Raw genomic sequence first — 22,381 nt, 5'->3', positions numbered from 1 at the left:
GTAACATCTGAATTGACCTTTGAAGGGGTATTGGGTGTTTCCTAATGGTGGAATTCAAGCTCTGTGTCACATGAACAGGGAAGGGTCTGTGGTTATGGGATTTTCAAGTGCCCCCTTCCCCAAATCATGGAGGCCATCTCAGCCCAGTATCTTTTGTAGCTCAGTACATACTTATAAGCAGTAAGTAAGATGGCACCGCGATATATTTTTTGTCAGCCTCTCCTGTTAAGCCTAGCAATTGGCAAACCCTCCATAAATATTTTCACATTAGCTTTTTTTAAGCTCTTAAAAGAGGAATATCCCTTAGAGTCCTCTTCAGAGGTTGCCAGTATCTTATCATCAAGTAACATGTCCCTTCAGCTAACAAGATCTTGATGCTTTGTAATCAATACTTAATATCCAGAGATTACATTCAGACTTTAGAAAGAAAAAAAAAAACTCAAAGCAATTCATGTCCCCTAAAAGGAAATCGTACTTTATTATGATTAGTTCTCAGGGCCAAAATAAGGCTGTTCTCCGCCTTCAGTATTGGCAGACTCTAAGTGCAGAAACATGAAAAGCCTCAACTGCTCTTGAAGATAGGTATCTTTCCCAGGCAAACATAGATTTCACTCACCAACCTGGCCTGCAGAAAGGCCTCTTTTTTGGCTTTCCAATGCTTGATTGGCTTAGGCAGGGCTTAGAAAGGAAACAAAACAAACAAACAAACAAACAAAAATCTTGTCGGTATCAGCAAAATCAGCATGGATAAAGACAGAAGCATATGAGGACATCCCCTTCAAAAGCCCACAAAACTAATGCATATAAAGCTATCTGTGGAAAAATAGGTGCTTTCTGTGAGGGATGGGATTATTCAGTCGACTATAAAGCTATAATATCTTTCTCCATGAAATTATTTCGTAATCGAAATTCTCAGAGGCTTTCAGAGTAAATAGAATGATGCCCATTCAAAGGCCAAAAAAAAAAAAAAAAAAAAATTGAAGCCTAGAGAGAGAAAATGACTTTCCCACATTCTCTGAGCAAGACAGACTTGGAATCACTATTGACTCCCAACCTCCTGACCCAGTTTTGTTATAATCACAATATTTATCACAGTATTATCTTAAACTTGACCCATGGTGATGAGGCTTCTGCTCTCTTAATTTTCTCACAGATGAGAAAAATTAGATGGTTCTAACACAAGCAAACTACTTTTTTAATGTTTATTATTTAAAAATATGTATTGTGGAGATTATAAAATCACCTATAATCTCACCACCTAATTTTGGTGTAAATACAGGGGCTTTACATCACACTTGTAACATAATGCTAGCTAACTTAACTATAAGGGCTCAGAAAAGCAAGTAAATAATAAAAGGAGAAAAATTAATTTATCCAGGAAGCTTTCTCCTTTTCGATGTAAGACATACACATACCTTGTCCCCCCCCACACACACACACACATGTATCATTTTTCTCTCTCTCCCCTCCTTTTTCTGCTTTGCATTTGTTACTATCTGATTTATATTATATTTATCTGCCTTGCTTAGTGACCATGTGACCTGCTGGAATATAGGCTCCACGAATCAGGGGGATTTGGGTCTGCTTCAGCCATGGTTGTCCCCCCTGTGGTGAGAAAAGTATTAGCAGGTTCTTTGTGAACATTTGTGGATTACATCAATGGATGGATGGATGGATGGATGGATGGATGGATAGATGGATGGTAAAGGTAAGTTACCCTTTGTAAACTAGAGTTTCTAAAGGGTAACTTACCTGCTGACTTTCCATTTAATCCCCTGTAAGATCTTAATCACATCTCCTCCCATTCTATATTTTCTCTCTCTGTCTCTCTCTGATTTTTTTACATGACTCTGGTCAGAGTGTATATATATTTATATATATGTATAATAAGATATATCTTTATAGATACCTCTCTATATGTGAGATATATCTTTTTCTATCCTAACATACTACTTGATTAGAAGAAAATGTGGAAATGATAACTGATAATTGAAAATTCATAGACCTGCTCAGATCGAACTATTACTAACATTTAATATCTTGCCTTTAGCTCATTATTTTCACATTGTAAGTTTCAAACGATAGTATGATCATAGTATAGATACAATGTTTCATGGTTTTTAACAGACTTGGAATTTCATTGCAAAAACAATTTAATGAGATTGATCAAAATTTATATAATCATTTCCCTTTCTCTGTATATGTATGTTATAGTCAATATATTTCTTTTATCATGTTGCCGTAGACATTTTTTTTTTTTTTTTGGTAGAAAGCTTTTTCCAAATTGGGGATTAAGGAAAGACTTTTGAATGGCCTCCATGCTACCCCTTAGCATCCTGCCATTACCCTCTCCATTCCCTCACCCCACTGCTGATGTAATTTATGACTCTGGCTTCGTATTTGTTTGAAGCCAATCCCTTAAGGGGTGACCTCCCAGTGTCTTCAATTATTATTTTAAATGACGCCTTAGGCCCTGCCTGGCACAGTGATGCCCTCACCTTCCCTCCTGCCTTCCAAGCACTGAGCTCAGCTGCCAAACTAGCTATGCCCCCTCCTGTCCTCAGAGCTGCCTCCAGAGTCCCAGCAGAGAAGCAGATTAACCCCTTTTGTTAGCAGAGGTAATTTGTCTGGGCTCAGCATTAATAAGGAATGCCATAAGCAGTTGGGGTCAGGAAGAACAGATCTGTCAAGCCCCAGGGTTAATTTAATAGCAATCTGTTGGCTGTCTGCCTTGTATATTAGCTGCGAATCCAGTGCTATGTTTTGCTTTCACCTCTTAGTTCTTTGGGACAACAGGGAAATAATTTGGATAGAGAGCTCTGAAGGATAGAGAAGGGAAAATTGACTGTCAAAATGCATCATTCTTTTCCAAGATAGTACAGTGCTTATCTTTTTTCGCTTTCCCTTCCAACATGAAGGGCAAAACCACATATGCTGAAGGTGTGCATCTCCCTTTAGAAAAGAGTGAGAAGAAAGGCCTGAGATGATACAGATCTGAACTATCCTGTTCCCATCATTCCCATAAAGCCATTGAATTTGGTAACTAGTCTCCTCCCAAGTGTTTTTAGAACTCAGCAAATCCTCCATCAGTTAACAACTCAAGAAATCCCATATGTTTCTGTCCCAGTTTATGGTTCAGAAAAGAGGAAAATAATTATCAAATCATAGGACACAGAAGTCCTGAGTCAGATGCTATGTCCAAATTCTGATTCTGAAAAGTGTGGCCACCAAAGTGATCAGTGAATTAAAAGAACACAATTTGCCCTCTCAGATTAGCCAGGGGAAGTTTCACGACAGCCAGAATTACCGCACTGAGAAAGGCTGGCTCTGTAAAGGCCTTTTCTCGGGGGAGGAAAATAGCATGTGGTCAAGAACCCAGGCTCTGAAGTCAGACAGGGTGGGTTCAAATCCCAGCTCTTCTCTCTGCTAGTCCTATGACCTTGATTAATTTACCTCAGTTACTGAATAGTACTGACCTCGTTAGGCTGAGATGAAGGTCAAATGAGACAATACACGGCACTTGGTGAACGTTAACTGCTGGTTATTATTATCATCCTTGTCCCTGTCATCGCGGTTGTTAAAAAGAGGATTAGAGTCATCCTTAAACACCCACAGAGTCAGACATTCTAGTCAAAAGAGAGATGCTTGGGGATGAGGGATGATGGGGAGGCTTGGGCAGAAGGGAGGGAGCAAGTGAATGAGGGAAGGAGAGAAGATGGACCCAGAGGAAGCAGCCCTAAGCAGACTCAGTGCGCACATCCGTGTTGGTGTTCTTGGTGGTGGGGGATGTTCCTTCCTGCTTTCAAAGATATCTTTAAGCACTTCGTTTTCACACATTCTGACTTTGGGGCTTTATTTTTAGGTGAGAAAAAAATAACAGTAGATGTGGCACCTCCCCCTCCCACACAGCAAAGATCCCTTCCAGTGAAGCTTGTTTTTAGAGCTATCCTGGTAGAGGTTGAGAAAGCTGACACCAGATTTTCTTTCCCTATTTTAGGAAAAGAGAAACATGCTCACTGGTATGGTAGGCTTTGGAGGCTCTTTCTGGAGGGTGATGAAATCTGACAGCAGCTGAACACTAACCTCTGCTCACCCCATCCCGTGTCGTGGCCACAAAGCCCAGGGCAAGGGTCAGGGGGGCTGGAGAAAACATAAATGCAGCTTGGGGCCTTCCAGGGGGCTCAGCCTCCTGTTCCCCAGCGTGTGGTGCTACCTGCAATAATATTTATAACTCTGGTAGCAGTTGAGTTGAAAGGTAATGTTTTGTGAATCCAGGGGACTCACATGCTTTGGAGACCCAAGTAGTATTTACATCTGGGTTTGGCGGGGGAAATTGTAGTACAATGTAGTGTCAGTTCAGTCGCAGACTCATTTGAGAAAGAAACAACAGGACTTCGCAGAGATCATTGAAGGGGAAAGAGGCACGACCAGATACAGAGCCATTATTGCACCAGAGTGCCTGCTGGAGCACAGGTGATGTTTGATAATAGATGGCTGTGTTGGTGCTGGTATGACTACAAATACAGGTGCATTCACTTGTACCTCATGTAAACTTTAAGGAGGGGACTATGAAAAGCATAAGAAACTTTCATCCATCCCAGACTAATAGCATAGTCTGTATCAAGTTAGTTCTTGTTGAATCGATGCATTGTTTCCCAAAATGGGATATATAAGCTCCCGGCACAGGTATAAACATGTTTATTTTAATTATGTATTTATTACATGTACATTATTCAAAATGTAACTAGCTTGTTAAATCTATGATTTTATGAATATTGGATTACAGCTTAGACGAGGCTAAGGAAACAAAGTGAGTCGATAGAAGCTGATCTGAAGAAAGCGTGTTAAGCATATACCACCTGGTGATATACACATGGGGCCAAATCACAAAGGTGGCTCAGAAGTGGTGAAGTCTAGGAAAAGTGGGCAACGTTTTGGTCAGCTTTCCTATGTAACAGCATCTGCATCACGAGGCCTGTGGGGTCCTCAGACAGCACGTCAGCCCCAGCCAGGTGCCTCCCATCTGTACGTGGGTCCCCCAAGCTCTGGGTAAGGGTATCAAGGAATCGACACAAACCTAGCCCCTCACCCATGCCAGACCTCCTCCTGAAGGTCCTGTGTCCACTGAGTCACCTCCTTAATTAAAAGGCCAGATGTTTCATTTCAATATACAAGGATGTGGTCTTTAAAAATGGAGCTATAATAATTCTTGATCAGAATGGAAAACATTGAGGAAGAAGAAAACAGATGATAAAGGTATATTCCCTAGGAGGCTAAAACTGTCCCACCATACAACTGGATGGCTTTTTTTTTTTCTGGTGCTTAAACTCCCACACAAGCTCTACAGCAAGTCACAGCTTATAGAAACATGAGGTCCTGTATATCTCTAATAAGACAAATTTTGCACAGTTAGCAAAATCTTGTACCTGAGATAAAATCCTGTTGCTTCCACTCTGGCCATGTGACTTGGAGCCAGCTTCCATCTCCACCTCTGATAAATGGGGATAAGAAAAGGACTGGTTATAGAGCTGTTATAAGGATTAAATGAGATAAAGTACATGGTATGCTTTGCACAGCAGTTGACCTATAGTCAGTGTTCACTAAATGGTAGCAGCTCTTAGTATTGTCACCCATGTGTTGTTAAAGCAGATCTCAGGGGGCCCCTGGATGGCTCAGTAAGCATCTGACTTTGGCTCAGGTCATGATCCCACAGTTCCTGAGTTCAAGTCCAACATCGGATGAGCTCGAGCCCCGCTTCAGGTAAAAGACAAGCCCCACTTCCTCCCTCCCTCCCTCCCTCCCTCCTTCTCTCTCTCTCTCTCTCTCTCTCTCTCTCTGCCCCTTCCTCACTTGCATTTTCTCTCTCAAAAAAAAAAAAAAAAAAAAGAAAGAAAGAAAAAAGGAAGATCTCAGGGATTTCGTAGAAGAGCATTCACAGTCTATCATAGATACCTTTTATCAGCCCAGGAGTCTGGGGAAAGATTCAAGTAAACTGAACTATTTAGTTGGAATGGGACTAGTTTCTTCACCACTGTTGTCAAATGAGAAATGAAAGTCTTTCATAAAACGCAGCTCGGCACATTTTAGCATGGTTGCATGTGCAGATAACTTTGATGGGTTGATGGAACATGTTCTATATGCTATGGAGGAAGAAATGCATGTAAGGGGCCAGGGAGACCTGAGTTCTAATGGTGCCTCTGATTCCTGGGCATCTCTGGGCCTCATCTGCCAAGCCCAGTAATACCCTCACATTTGCTCGCACAGTACCTGTGAGGATCTACTGTGTGTGGTAAACGCTCGCCTGTTACACGAAATGCAGGCAGTGCTGCTACGAATCACCCCCGCGGGTCTGCCCCCTTCTGGTCCCTGCCTTGACTCCTCCGTGCCAGATATCGTCGACATTAAGCCGGCCAACATGGAGGAGCTCACAGAGGTGATCACAGCAGCCGAGTTCCACCCCCATCACTGCAACACCTTCGTGTACAGCAGCAGCAAAGGGACAATCCGGCTGTGTGATATGAGGGCGTCGGCCTTGTGTGACAGGCACACCAAATGTGAGTAGCAAGCAGCACGGAATAGCTGGGGGTGGGTCACTGGGCCCTGACATGCAGGAGGAGGAGGGGAGAGCCCAGGGGATTTGGATCCCCTTCCCCGCCTTCCACACCCTGGCAGCCAAGTTCACGTGTTGGCCTGACTCAGGACTCAGCTCCACGTGAGGTATTTCGGTACAGATGGAACCTCATGTCCAATGCCACAAACATTCGCTAAAGGCGAATGTGGAATCCAGAGGTGAGTGAGACATGAGCTGTGTCACATCACGTTGTGACATGATCTGAAGTATGTTTTAAGATCATTGTTGCTGCTGTGGGGAAAATGAATCTGAGGAGCTCCCTGAAGGGAGACCAGGTAGGGGATCATTGCAGTACACTGGCAGGGAATGGGCATGGCCGGGACAGGGGCGCCGGTTGGAGGTGGAGAGACACTGGTGCGTTCTGGACAGATCTCGTGGTAGAGTTAACATGGCCTGCTGGACTGCGCGAGAAGCTGTCCTGAATGGCACCTGGGGGTGGTAACTAAGTTAATAATACTGTAGTGCATATTTAAAAGTGGCTAAGAGAGTAGATCTTAAAAGTTATCATCACCAGAAAAAGAATTTGTAACTGTGCGTGGTGATGAATGTTAACCCGGCTTATTGGTGATTATTTTGCAACATATACATATATCAAATCATTATGTCATGTACTTGAAACTAATATAATGTGTTTTGGTTATATATCAATTAAAAAAAAAAAAAAGAATTGGCGTGCCTGGGTGGCTCAGTCGGTTGAGCGTCCGACTTTGGCTCAGGTCATGATCTCGTGGTTCGTGAGTTACAGCCCCACGTTGGGCTCTGTGCTCCTATCTCAGAGCCTGGAGCCTGCTTCCAATTCTATGTCTCCCTCTCTCTCTGCCCATCCCCAACTCGTGCTCTGTCTCTCTGTCTCTTTCTCTCTCAAAAATAAACACTTAAAAAATAATAATTAAAAAAAATAAAAAAGAATACCACCTGCTGCAGGAAGGGGTTAGTGCTTTTAGAGAGGTTGTAGCTCTGGGAGCCAGAACTCTCAAAGTCCCAATGGCCATAGTGGGCACCAGAGGATAGCTTCAGAGAAAGGGGATGGGTTACATAAAGGGCAGCCAGACTCACAGGCCCTTGGGTCATGCTGGTTTTCAGGCCACTGTTGGAGAGAAAAACAGCTCCAAACTAGTAGGGACTGAGTGCTTCGAAGCCAAAGGCTCTAAGACCCATGTGAGCAGGTGAAGCCTGCTGGCCCTGACAGCAAGTGCTGTGGTAGAAGAGATGGGCCTGGAGCTTTCTGGAAAAGGAACTGCTCCCCAGAGTAGAAGTGCCTAAAGGCAGTGATAATCCATGTCTAGTGTTGGACTAAATAATATGCAGCTGCCAAGATGTTCATGGGGGACTAGAGCTCTGTTTGTTTCCCCACTACCTTCTGATTGGTGTTATTTAGCCTCTGCAGTTTTCTGTGGAGACCCAGAAGTTAAGACCTTTCTCTCCCATAGTCCCTCCTTCCACTTTCAATCCCTGTGTGACATGAGTGATGTGATGGCTCTGCCAGGATAGGGGTGAATGTGTGGGTCGTTTTGATAATCTTTGCTCACTTATTTGGTGTAAGAAGTATCACACGGGGAAGCTGGTTTGTAGAGTGCAGTGCTGTATAAACTGTGTGGGTTCTGGAGCCACACGGACCCAGGTCAAAACCAGACGCAAATGGGTAAAACAATAACTTCTACCTCATGAGTTTGTCATGGGACTGAGGTGAGGTAACTATTCAGAATTGTTAGTGTGAGGGGCAGCTGGCTGGCTCAGTGGATAAACATGCAACTCAATCTCAAGGTCATGAGTTCGAGCCCCCTGTAGGGCATAGAGCCTACTTAAAAAAACTGTTAATGCGACGTTTTACTTTTTTTCGTGTGTATTTTACACTTAAAGCAGATTTCATTTCGGAGTATCTACCTTTCAAGTGCTCAGTAGCCACATGTGGCTCATAGCTATCCTATTATTAGTACCTGTTTAAGACATTTCCATCATGGCAGGATGTTCTTTTGGAGAGGACCTGTCTAGGCTATTAGCTCTATGGACCTATTTTGTTTTGCTCATAGCTGTTTCCCCACACTAAACCAGGGCCTGGCGCATGATAGACAATGAATAAATATTTGCTCGTGTGTGTGTGTGCTGGCACTGATCTTTGAGCAGTACTTACTTCTGTAAGCCAACAAGAGGAGGAGTGTTCAGTGCAGAAGGACCAGCATGTGCAAAGGTGCCGAGCCACGAAAGATCGTAATGTTGGTGGAACTGCAGGATGAATGATGTGGATGGTACATAGGGAATGACTGGGAGACAGAAGTGATTTGAAGCTGAGGAGGAATACAGGAGCCTGGGCATATGGCCATGATGAAGAACTTGAATGTTTTCTCAAAGTCAGTGAACAGCCATTTACGTAACCAGGAGAATATGATCAGAATTACTTGTTACAGAAGTTGCTTAGACAGAAGGCAGAAGGATGGAGGCTGGGTTATGACTGGGAGAAAAAAACAGGCAAGGAAATAGGTTAGGAAGATACTATAATGTAGACAAGGATTTCTTAACAGCAACACTATTGAATTTGGGGCACACAGTTCTTAGAGGAAGGGAGGCTGTCCTTTGTATTATAGGATGTTTAGCTGCATCCCTGGCCCTTCCCCCACTAGATGTGAGTGGCCAAGGCAAGTTGTGACAACCAAAACTATCTCCAGATGATGTGAAATATCCAGGAGGAAGAAAATTGCCCTTGGTTGAGAACATATCTAGGCTAGTCTCCGCCCATACCAGCCTGAATGTCCCCGATCTCGTCTGATCTCGGAAGCTAAGCAGGGTTGGGCCTGGTTACTACTTGGATGGGAGAACTACATATCTAGACTACAATTCCTTATCAGTCCTTCAGCATGATTTTCATGTATCTGTGATGAGTCTTTTACTATTGAGAACTCTGAGGGGTCCACTGGAAAGGGAAGACCTCTCCTACATTCACTACATTGAAAATTTGGCTCATGACTTAAGATGTATCCAGGAAACATTTCAGGAATAGTGTGCAAGGCAGTGTGTTAACACCCAGATGAGCACTGGAGATAATCAGGGGTTAGGATGTTCAGAGGAGGGTGGGACATTTGGGATAGACATCACAGGGGAAGGCCGAGGCTGAGGAGTCATGTTGAACAAAAGTAGGATTTGGTGTGGTGGGAAAGAGAAGGAGAAGGGTGTTTTGGGCAGTGCATACAGATTGGGCAAAAGCCTGAAGTTAGGAAGTTACATGCAACCTTTTTAGAGTCTTAGTAAGAGGTGTCAGTTGGGTGAACAAATATCAAGGAAAGAGGCGAAATAGGGGTGATGGTTCCCATCAGGTTGGTCCTTGAAGATTAAAGTCAAAAGTTTATGGTTCCGTGTATTCATTCATTCGTCCATTCAGTCATTGAGCACCTACTCCGTACTCAGAGTCTGGCTCCCAGTGTTTCATAAACTTTTCCACTGAGGACACACAGCACTCTGGGGGCAGGTCATGAGCCTGGCTGCCGTGGAAGAAGGGGCACCCAGAGGCAATGAAACCTCTCTCTTGGGCCCTGGGTGACCCTGCCCACCAGCATAGAAAAAACAGCACACACCTGGCCGAGGCCAGAGATCCTGGGGGAGACCACAGCAGATTTTCTTTGAAGTCTTTTCTGTCCTAAGATTTCACATGAATTTTGCATTTTACTCCCATAAAATGCCTATTTTCAGTTGAGTTAAATAATTACATTTCTACCCCACTCCCAAATTTCCAGCAAAATTGATGTTCCCAAAAGATGCAGTGTTCATCCCGTGGCTTTTTGTACTGCCTGGTTCATCCCCCATTCTCCCCCACCCAGACACATACGCATGCCCCAGTTTGAGAAACAGCCCTAGTTATGGAGAGTGATTGGAGATCATCTGGTGGGAGAATAGAGTTATAGAATTTATGTTTTATGGAAGATTAACACAGTGGTGATGGGAAGAAAGGTAAGAGAATTAGAAGATTTTGGGGGCACCTGGGTGGCTCAGCGGGCTGAGCGTCTGACTTTGGCTCAGTCATGATCTCACAGTTCGTGAGTTCAAGCCCCACATCAGGCTCTCTGCTGACAGCTCAGAGTCTGGAGTCTGCTTCCGATTTTGTATGTCCGTCTCTCTCTGTCCCCCCCCACACACACACACTCACACCCTGTCTCCCTCCCTCTTTCTCTCTCTCTCTCTCAAAAATTTAAATTTTTTTTTAAAAAAATCAGAAGATTTTGCTTTAGCCTCAACACAAAGGAAATTCATAACCTACAGAAGGATGGTGGCTATCAGAATCAAAAGGAAGAGAAGAGGAAAAGGAACATTTTTTAAAAAATGACTACAGGTGCTATGAGCATTATCAGAGGTTGACATTCATCACACATGTATATTAGTTGTTGATTGTTGTCCTTCCCCTCTGGACCACAAATCCTCTGAGGGTAAGAACTGAATCGGCTTTGCTCATATGTTGCCAGGTGTGGCACATAAGTAGGTGCTCAGTACATGCTTATTTAGTAAGTGAATTAATGCGCTAGGGTTGAGATAAATGGCATATGGGACATGGACTGGTAAAAGCTATACCAGGGCAGAGTGAAAGGTTGGGATTCTGCTGGGAGTATGCTCTGTGTGGGGTGATGTGAGCTGTCTAAGGGGGCAGACACCAGCTGGTAGGGCCACAGATGCAAAGTGAGTGCCAGAGATGGCTCGAGGACCCCCAGGGTGCTCACCGCCCACAGTGGCAGACACGAGCTTGGGCTTTGGAGTCAGACCCAGACACTGAGGAATAATCTCATGGTGAGGCTTGAGGACCCCTGAACTCAGGGTGGAAAAAGGATAAGGCCTTAGAAACTCCCAGAACTAGAAAAGTTTAGAGCAGAAGCTTTGGAATCAGAACTCCACTCTGACATTCAGTCACTGTGTGACCTCGGGCAAGCTGTTTAATTCCTCTGAATCCCCAGTTCCTCATTTGAAAAGTAGAAATAATCAGGACAGCCTCGTCAAGCTGGTTGCTTACAAGACGTAAATATCATCTTGTGTATCAGAACCTGACATCTGCTGGGCACACAGGAGGCAGTAAATGGCAGCAGCACTTACCACACTTATTCCTCCCGAACCCCCTGGTTCCAGGCCTGGAGGTATACAGTGCTAAGACTCCAACCCCTTTTCCAGATATAGAAAGCCCCATTATTCATTTATTTAATTAGGTTTTGTTGAGCACATACTATATGTCAGGTACTTTACCAGACTGGGGACACAATGGTAAGTGAAACCATACCTGGTTTCCTCCCCCTTAGAGCTAACTGTCTTTGTTAGTGATAGACCAGAACCAATAGGAGATAGGTAGAAAGGTAGTAGGTAGGGAGGTAGATAGATAGATAGTCTCATCTATACATATACATGGGTGTGTATGAGAGATTTATTTTAAAATTTGGCCCATGTGATTTTGGAGGATGATAAGTCACAAGATCCACACTGGTACTGCAGGGGACCCACAAAAGCCAGTGATATGTTACCAGTCTAAATCCAAAGACCTAAGACCCAGGAGCGCTGATGGTGTAGTTTTAGTCCAAAGGCCAGCAGGTTCATGACCCAGGAAGAGCCAGTATTTTCAGTTGGAGTACAAAGCCAGCTCAGCGGAGTCAGGTGGAAGAATTCCCTCTTACTTGGGGAGGGCCAGCCCTTCATTCTATTCAGACCTTCAACTGATTGGATGGGACTCACCCACATTAGGGAGGGCAATCTGCTTCACTCAGTCTGTCAATTTAAATGTTCATGTCACCCAAAAACACTTCCACAGAAACACCTAGAATAACAGTGAACCAAATACCTGGGCACCCCATGGCCCAGTCAAGTTGATACATAAAATTAACCTTGGCATGAAGGGAGAAAGACCCACTCATCAGAGAATCACAAACAGATATGACATTGCACCTGTAATAAGCGGTATGAAAGAAAAGCACGTGGTGCTATGACAGAATGGAACAAGGAGCCTACACCCCAGGCAGGGCCCTCCGAGCTGTGACCTGACAGCTGAGAAGTTCCCTGTGAGACAACAGGGAAGGGTCACGGGGCCCACAGAAGCAGGAGGCCTGGAAAGCTGCACAGCCAGGGGCTGCTGCCCACAGCCTGGGTCACATAGCCCTCGAGATGCAGAGCCTGGGGACAGTCTCTGGGGAGACCCAGGAGCTAGCAAGTGGCCCGAAGGCCTCTGCCACAGCCCTGCCTCCCCATGCCCCCCCGCCTGACGCTTGCGGTGCCCTGAATTGCCAGCCTCCAGCCTCCTAATCTAATTAAGAAGCGAACAAAATTCATTTTCCTGACTCGTCCAAAGTGCCGACCTTCTTCAGAGCACATCTCCCTTTGTTCGGCTGCTGTAAGCGGTCGCCTGGGCTCCTGCCGGCTGGGAGAACGACTTCAATCTGACCTCTCGCCTGACATTTCATATTGATTTTCTCCATCCTCCTCAAACGCCAGCCTTCAGTGGATGACGGCGCAGCCAAGGTGTGTGAACAGAATTGAGACAGTTCATCAGAGTTCAAAATGAAAAGCAACATTGGCTTTCGGAGATGAGCTCTGAGAAGGAGAGTATTTAATAACCGTCCGCGTTTAATCAAAATGCCGAGGAGATTCGTGTTATCAGAGCTGCATATATTAATTTCCATATGTCCCTCACTCTGCATAGTCAGCAGGGGTTGGGAGGGAGGATTCTCTCCCTCATCTCTGTTTTTTTTTCCTATCCCTTCTGGCGGTAGTGACAAGGGTTGTGTTTGCAGTTTGAGATTTTAATGCCTAAAACAATAGGGTGCTGATGGCAGCAGCTGATAGGCTGGGCTGAACCACGCTTTTCCTTTTCAAGGCATGACTGTTGGCAGTTGGGTGAAGAAACTGGCCAGGTATGATGAATGACAACTCAGAGATGAAAGAGAAATTACATCCGAACTCCTTTCTAGTGCACTGCGTGAAATCTGGTCCCTGCTCACCTCTCCAACCTCAGCTGCCCAGAGTCTGGCTACGTGGACCTGCCTTTAGGTCACATAGACCCAGACATTTCCCGCCTCAGGGCTTTTGGACAGGCTATTCCTCTGCCTGGAATGCTCTCCCACCATGTTCCCCCTTGTCTGCACTGTTCTCATTTTTTAGGTCTCTGGGAAACCGTCACTGCCTCAGAGAGAACTTCCCTGTTTACCCCCATTTGCACCCTATTTTATTTATTTTTTCATAGCATTCATCTATAGATGTTTGCTTTTCTTTCTCTGCATCCCCCCCACCCCACCCCGCCTCCACCTAGAATGTAATCTCTCTGAGGGCAGGGACTTTTATCTTACCAACCACAGAATTACCGATACTTAGCATAGTGCCTGGCTTACAAGTAGAGCTTCACTGGACATGTGTATTGAAAAGGCAGGCAGATGGGAAAAGAGGGTGAGAGGGTGTTTTCACTCACTTACTAGAGTCTCTGTAGCAAACCACCCACTGGGTGGCTTCAACAACAAAACCTAATGGTCTTGCAGCTCAGGTACCAGGTTTCCTAGATCAGAGCATTCACAGAGTTCGCTTCTTCTGAGTGCTGGGCAGAAAGGATCTATTCTAGGCCTTTCTCCCTGGCTTACTGATCAGGGCATTCACAGAGTTCGCTTCTTCTGAGTGCTGGGCAGAAAGGATCTATTCTAGGCCTTTCTCCCTGGCTTACTGATGATCAGGGCATTCACAGAGTTCGCTTCTTCTGAGTGCTGGGCAGAAAGGATCTATTCTAGGCCTTTCTCCCTGGCTTACTGATGATCAGGGCATTCACAGAGTTCGCTTCTTCTGAGTGCTGGGCAGAAAGGATCTATTCTAGGCCTTTCTCCCTGGCTTACTGATGATCAGGGCATTCACAGAGTTTGCTTCTTCTGAGTGCTGGGCAGAAAGGATCTATTCTAGGCCTTTCTCCCTGGCTTACTGATCAGGGCATTCACAGAGTTTGCTTCTTCTGAGTGCGGGGCAGAAAGGATCTATTCTAGGCCTTTCTCCCTGGCTTACTGATGACTGTCTTCTCCCTGTTTCCTCACATCTTCTTCCCTCCACACGTGTCTGTGTCCCAAACTCCCCCTCTATTAAAAACACCAAGCATATTGGATGAGGGTCCACCCTAGTGACCTCATTTTAATTTAATTACCCCTATAAAGACCCTACCTCCAAATACAGTTACATTCTGAGATCCTGGGGATTAGGGCAGCGAGGGGCACAATTCGGTGCATAACTGAAGATGTGAAAAATAATCAAGTGCACAAGCCCTGGAACCTACATTTCAGGTGTGGATCCCGGGCTCACTGGCTGCCAGCAAGAAAAGCAGCAGGTGAGATCCTCAGACAGAAGTGGAGAAAGGGGTCCCCTGAAGGGCCACAGAGGCTAACTTTCCCACAACCTGTGGATGCAGTTAAAGGTGGAGCACGTAGGAGGGGATCCCATTAAACGTTAAGGCAGACCACAGCTACAGACGCACCATGAGTGCAGCACTGTGAGCAGAGTAGGTGTAGACAGGGACTGGCAGGCCTGTGGACAAGGGATGGGGTCGGATGTAAAATACAGGCAACTTTCCTATTTTTCAGATTTCCTCCCCTCTCCCCCAGGTTGTATTTCTACTTCTGTAATTTGACCTCCGTGGATAACAGGAGAGCCCCGCTGCGTGCCTTGGCTCCAGGGTGGTGGAGACATAGATTCGCTCCACACTCCCTCTGATGGCACCTATCTTCGGTACTGGGATGGGCGAGGCAGGTGCCGAGTCCTTGTTGTTCTTTTTCTTTATCCACTGAAGCTGCTATGATAGAATCCGTAGACTGGGTGGCTTAAACAACCAACATTTATTTCTCTCAGTTCTGGAGGCTGAGAAGTCCAAGATCAAGGCCCAGGCAGATTTAGTGTCTGGTGGGGACCCACCTCCTGGTTCATAGGTGTCATCTTGCTGTGTCTTCACATGGTGGGAGGTGTGAGGGAGCTCTCTGTGGACTCTCTTTTATAAAGGTACTAATCCCATTCATGAGGGCTCCACTCTCAAGTCCTATTCACCTCCCAGAGGCCCCACTTAAAAATACCATCACACTGGGGATGAGAATTCAACATGTGAATTTGGTACGGGGGACCCAAACATTCAGTCCATAGCATTCCCCATGAGCATATCCCAGAACATTTCTACTTTGTTTCTTCCCTTCATCCAGACTAAACTGACAGTAGCAAGTGAGTTCAGAGACAGGGCCAATGTAGGGGAGAGAAGTCAATATGGCATCCACCCTTAGTCTGTGTCCATGGTAACTGGGGGACCTGGAACAGGTTACTTAACCTCTCTGTGCCTCAATTTCCTCATCTATAAAATAGAACCAGTGGTAGTGCATACTTTACAGGGTACTTGTGCAGATGAGATGAGAGAACACCATGATGCCTTAGAACAGCACCCGGCCCATACAAGCTCCATGTCAGATACGGTTGGGATGATGGTGCCAGCCTGCTTCCCTCCCACGTGTGTCTTTTACGAGTGGGAACGGGAGCAGCAGCAGCAGCAGCAACAGTTGTAGATGTGGTAATGTCAGCAGCCATTATCACAGCTAATTTCTGTGACATTTTATGACATCCAGAAAGTAAGCCAGGCTATGCGCTCATTCAATCCTCCTGACAGCCTTGTGAGGCACATACCATCATTAGTCACATGTTGCAGATGAGGAAGAGGGAAAATGATACTCTTATGGCCACCAAATGTTCTTTTTGGGACAGAGAACACCAAACGTTCAGACAGAGCTGAGGTTTGATCCATATTTGTGCTCTTTAACCAGGATACTGGAAATCACTTACTCCACTAAGAGTTACTCAACACCTACTCATTCCTGCCTTCACAGAGCTTACATTAGCAAAGAGTGGGGAGAGAAAATTCATGCCATTGTACAAATGAACAAGTTAATTTCACACAGTGATAAAAGCCATCAGATTAAACAGGGTTAAAGAATACCTGGATGGAGGGGCACCTGGGTGGCTCAGTCGGTTGAGCATCCGACTTCAGCTCAGGTCATGATCTCACACTCTGTGAGTTTGAGCCCCGCGTTGGGCTCTGTGGTGACAGATCAGAGTCTGGAGCCTGCTTCGGATTCTGTGTCTCCCCCTCTCTCTGCCCCTCCCCTGCTCATGCTCTGCCTCTCTCTGTCTCAACAATAAATAAAAACATTAAAAAATTTGAAAAAAAAAAAGAATACCTGGGTGGAGGTGTTTACATCGGGTGGTAAGGCAAAGCCTTTGAACTGAGACTTGAATTGTCAAAAGCAGACAGAGATAACATATGAAGGTCCTCACACAGGAACAACATTGTGTGTTCAAAGAATAGAAGAGAGGCCAGTGGATGGAGGCTGGTAGGCTGAGCAGTGGAATAGAGGAGGAGGCAGAAAAGGTAATTGGGGGACAGATAAGGTAGTCTTGTAGACCAGGTAGAGCAGCTGGATTCCATTTAAAGTGAGGTGGAAGCTAGTAGATGGTTCTAAGCAGAAAAGTGACTAGTACTCTGTTTATGGCCTTAAAAGACTTCTCAGGGTGCCTGGGTGGCTCAGTCACTTGAGGGTCCAAGTCTTGACTTCAGCTCAAGTCATGATCCCTAGGTAGTGGGATTGAGCCCTGTGTTGGGCTCCATTCTGAATGTGGTGCCTCTTTGAGATTCTCTCTCTCTCCCCCTCTGCCCCTCTACCCAGTGCGCTCTCTCTCTCTCTCTCTCTCTGAAATAAAAGAGAAAGAAAAGAGTTCTCAAAAGAAAAGGGGGTGGCAAGCCTGGAAGCAGAAAGACCAATTAGCAGGCTCTTGCCTCGGTCTAGAGAAGAAATGATAGTGACTCTGACCAGGATGGGGGCAGTGACAAGGTGGTAAGTGGCCAGATTCAGAATCTCCTGAGTAGGCTGGGCTCATCAGACCTGCTGAGAGGCCAGCGGTACAAAGGTATAGAAAGAGGTAAGATAACTCATAGGTTTTGGTCTTGAGCACCTGAGGGCATAGTGGTGATGTACACTGAGACGAGGAGATTGAGGAAGGAACAGGTTGATATGGAAAAACCCAAGTGTTCTCTTTTGGATGTGCCAGACTGAGAGGTCTCTGATCTGCCCACTTGGAGAAGTCTGCAACAAATGGACACCTGAGTTTGGAAGTCAGAAGAGAGGTCTGGGCTGAATGTAGAATTTAGGAGTCATGAGCTGTTAGGATATTTGAAGCCATAAGATGGGGTGAAGTTGCTTAGGGGAGAGGGTGCAAATGAGGAGGAGTGGACAGTAGAGGACGGAGGCACACCAACACTTCCTGGTGGGGTGCGGGGAAGAGGAGGTGGTCTTTTACAAAAGGCTGAGTATGGGCTGCCAGGGAGGTAAGAGGGAAACAGGGAAGGGGAGAACAAGGGGTGGGGAGCAGTGGTGTATAAGCGAAGAGGAGAGAGAGAAGGCCAGGGTAAGGAGCTGGGGCCCCTGTCTGCAGCAGTGATGGGCAGCTCTGCAGCCCCAGTACCCTTGCACTGGCTCCACTAATGAGTCCACTGCCCATGGTCATTCTATTCCATGAACAAGGCCCTTCTGCACAGACAAATCTGCAGCTTGAGATTTGGCCACCAACATTCCCTCCGTCATGTGAAACCAAGGCAGGCTGTCTATCTAGGGACTGTCACCATCAACCCTGCAGTGCACTTACATCAGTTATCATGGGGCTGGTATGAAGATATCTGATTCTTTCACATTATAGGGGAAAGCTACAAGTACTTTAGGCCATAAAGTCTGAGGTGTTTTAGTGAATAGTGTGGTCATTGAGAAAATAGCCTGATTTCCATTGCAAATGGGGTACAGTTTTATGGCCAACCTGAAAATCCAAATTAGAAATTCCATTTTCCTCCAAAAGTGTGTATAGTGGAGGGGGTGGCTATTCTTTTTGAACCCTTCGGTATCTTGTTTAAGCCTCACAACAACACTTGAGGGTTGGTACTAGTAATTCTAATTTACAGATGAAGCACAGAGAGGTGCAGACACTTGCCCCAAATCATAATGAAGGAGGCAACATTTGAACCCAGGTCTGTCTGCTTCCAAGAGAAGAATTGATTCTTCTCCTTCTCCTGGCTGTTTGGCAGCTGGAGAAGAAGCATGATCTTTTGCTAATATCCAGAAGAATTATTGCATGGGGGTTTTATATAATCCCCATCAGCTGGATCCCCCAACCTAATGGTTTCCAATTGCAGAACTAACCCTGCCCTTGTAGAGAACATGAAATCCACTGTCTCATTATTCACCCTCATCGACAAACTTAATTGCCAAGTCCTGCTTCTCTAGACCACTAGATCCCTTAATAAAGCTAAGGTTCATTCTCCCGGTCTCTGATGGAATGTGCCTAAAGACATCAGCTAAGATTGCATCTGCAGTGAATCTTAAATTCTCTGAGGTTTGACACAGCTTCCAAAAGGGATCAGTGTTGATTGGGGACATAATTAACAGTATTTATTCTAGGGAGGGTTAAGTTGAAAAATGCCAGGCCCTTTATTAAAATGCTTTTGCCTGATGACAGGATTACAAACACACAGACACCACCCCCTTCTGGCGAAAAGCCAGAGACTTGCTGCAAGGAGTAGAATTCACTAAAACCAGCCCTCCCCCTACCCAGTCCAGCATCTACCCCATTCAAGCTTAGCAGCTATTAGCAACAGAGCAAGCAAGACCCAAGCAAGCCACAGAGTAAAAATAGAATCCCTTCCCCCTTCCCTCATCCTCATTTCCATTTTTGATTAATTTAACCAGTTCTGTCAATTAGTCATCCTGGAGACCCCAGTTGAGTGGATTTTCCTAAGAACTGGAAGGCTTATTAATTTTGGAGGACAGTGTTATTCATTAGTAGTTGACACCTTCCCAGACCCTGCCCTCTCCCCACCTAGGGGTCTTGGATAAGAAGGCAGTGAAGCCAAAACTGGCTCAGGCACAGGGCTGCAGCCCCAGAGACACAGAACAGGAAAGGCTGGTCATGATGTCCTAGGTGGCTCTGGCTGCTTTTGGCTTGGGACGTCTCAAAGCCAGCTTGCCTGTCCTCCTCATCCATGACAAGCCATCACTGGCAAAGCAGTCTCAGGAACTGGGTAAGCATCCTGCATTTGAGGTTCAAGAAAACCTTAGTCAAGAGAATACCTGGAAGAAATTTGCCCTTGGGAGAGGCATTGGCCCAGGTAGGATAGGTCTTATGGTAGCCTGTCCCTTCCCATCACAGGTGATATCAGAAAGTTCAGTTCTTCCTCTGTGTGTTAGTTTCCTGTGGCTGCTGTAGCAAATCACCACAAATTTCCTGATGAAATACAACATAAATGAATCATCTAATTGTTCTGTAGGTCAGAAGTCTAGTATGGGGTCTAATGGGCCAAAATCAAGGTGTTGGCAGGGCTGTGTTGCTTTGGAGGCTCTGTGGGGGGGGGGGGGGGGGAACCACATCTTGTGTGAACTTCTAAGAGGCTATCCCCCCTTCCTTGGCTTATGGCCCCTTTATCTAATAGCCAGCAACAGTGGGACAAGTCCTTACCTCATCACATCACTCTGACTTTGCTCTCCCACCTTCTTCTTCCACTTGTGAGGACTTTTAGGATTCATGGCATCCATCCAGGTAATCTAAACTAATCTTATTTTAAAGTCACCTGATTCGCTGCCTGAATTCCATTTACAATCTTAATTCCCTGCCATGAAAGGTAAAATATTCTTGAGTTCTGGGGATTAGGATGTGGACCTCCTTGAGGAGACATTATTCTGCCTACCATATTCTTCAAATTTCACCAAGTAGGACTAAGTGCACTCCACCTGACCACCTGATACTATTGGTTGAAATTAACTGTTTCCATTCCTGTCTCTCCCACTAAAAGCTTCCTCCATTATGGCTGAAGCTCTTTATTTGTCCCTCTTGCACTTCGCATAGTGAAGGTGCTAAACACATGCTTGTAGAACAGCTATAGTCATGGAGCTTGATAAATTTGCACCCAGGGCTTCTCTTTATTCAACTGAGAAGGCTCACACTAAAGAGTGGTTGACTCCATCTGTGTTCACTCATTTCTAGTGTTGGGAATGCACTGGCATTTGTAGGTAGGCAAAATAAAGGGAAGAGGAGGAGTCTGTGAAATGATGGTAATCAACCCACTATTCATTTATTTAACAAGTATTGAGTGTTGCTACTCTATGTCAGGCTCTGTTCCAGGAGGTAGGAAGATGATGCTTCCTGCCCTCATGGCACGCTATCCAAGTAGATGGATTGACAACAAGCACAGCCACAAAGGCAAACAAGATAATGCAGGATTTGGTGAAAAGTGTTTCTGGAGAAGTAGCAGCAGCAAATGTAGAGGCTCTGAATCTGAACTGTGCTTGGTAGGTTGTGCTTGGCAGGGGCAGAAAGGAGACCAACTTGTCTGTCTTTGGTGTAAGGGAGCAGCATGCGGGGAACTAGAAAGAGCTGGCTGGTAGCCCAGGTCACTGAGGACTATAGTGAGAAGTCACTAGAGGTCCTTGGGGGATCACTTGGACTCAGGAGTCACCCCCACACAACCCCCAGGCCTCACTCCCAGTGTATTCCATGCACAGGGCTCAGGAGTCAGGCAACTTGGTAGCCCTGTAGGGCAAAGGTAAGGCATTTGGCTTTTATGTATGTAGGAGGGAGAAATCTAAGAGGGCTTGTGCAAAGGAGTGTCATGCGTGGACTTGTAAATATATCACTCTATGCAAATGAAACATGAGGAGGAAGAGTAGATGATGGGAGAAGAATTAGAAAGGCAGCAAACGGTCCAGGCAAGAGATAGTAGCGGCTTACATGAAGACTGGCCCGATGCAGGCTGTGCTTTGAGTGTAGAGTTAACAGGACTTGTTTGAAATCTAGGTCTGGAAGGTGAGGTAAAGGGAAGAATGCTGATGATGCCCAGCTTTTTGGTCTAAGCAGATGCCCGATGGAGAGCAGTGAATGAGCTGACATAGACTAGTTGAAAGACAGTTTCGGGAAGAAACTCAACATATTCCGTGGACTCACAGATTCCTGTAAGAAAAAAAAAAGCATAAATGATTATATTGCTACCTTCTGCTGTTTAGCACTTCACCATTTACAGAGCCCTTTCTATTTGTTACCTTATTGATCCTCACACAACCCTGTGAGTTCAGACTCTTTCTTCCTTTTTGCAGCTTGAGGAAATGAGAACCCAGAAAAGTTAAGGCTAATACACCATCAAAGATCATGGCTTTATCATGGGTTTATTTCTTCCTATAATGAATACAGCCACCTTCAGTAGTACTTGCCCAGCACTGAAGGATAGAGAAGGGAATGGGGAATCTCTCACGTGTGTAATTGACCCACGTTTAAGTATATCGGCTAATTCGAGCCCCCTGTGCAGTTCACATAATTCTATTTTGACAGCTCAGTAGGTGGCATCAATAACTGAGTTGTGAGATCTGCTGTCCACTCACGCAGCATCCAGCCCCATCAGCGCGAGTCCCTTTATCTGCGGAATTACTCAAAGCACCTGCTGGCCTCCCATGGTCCTCAAGCACAGCCCAGAGGCAGCCAGAGGTCAGGGGAAGCCTCACCCCCACAAAGCTTGTAATGATACTTGCTTATATCTTTTCTTACATCTTTAACCTGAACATAAGAATTTAAATAGGATTTTTCTTATGGATGGGCATCCTTAATCCTGGGGTCGACTAATTCATCCTGAAATTTTGGTATCATTTCAAAATCCCCATAATGTAATGAAATTGTCATTGAAGAGTTTACATATCAGAAAATGGGATCACC

The 22,381-nt window shown here is 45.4% G+C and overlaps 1 protein-coding gene across 12 annotated transcripts in view; it reads left to right on the top strand.

Moving 5' to 3' along the window:
* PPP2R2B (protein phosphatase 2 regulatory subunit Bbeta) overlaps nucleotides 1-22,381 on the top strand; it is a 314,800-nt gene that overhangs the window by 263,914 nt on the left and 28,505 nt on the right. For all 12 annotated transcript variants that reach the window (XM_042938584.1, XM_042938553.1, XM_042938527.1 and 9 more), the window contains one exon: nucleotides 6,390-6,554. In XM_042938584.1, the coding sequence (XP_042794518.1) occupies nucleotides 6,390-6,554 (165 nt within the window). The remainder of the gene's footprint in view (nucleotides 1-6,389; nucleotides 6,555-22,381) is intronic.

The sequence above is a fragment of the Panthera leo genome, chromosome A1 (assembly GCF_018350215.1).
Source record: "Panthera leo isolate Ple1 chromosome A1, P.leo_Ple1_pat1.1, whole genome shotgun sequence".
NCBI classification, from domain to species: Eukaryota; Metazoa; Chordata; class Mammalia; order Carnivora; family Felidae; genus Panthera; species Panthera leo.
This window is presented reverse-complemented; position numbering and strand designations above follow the sequence as displayed.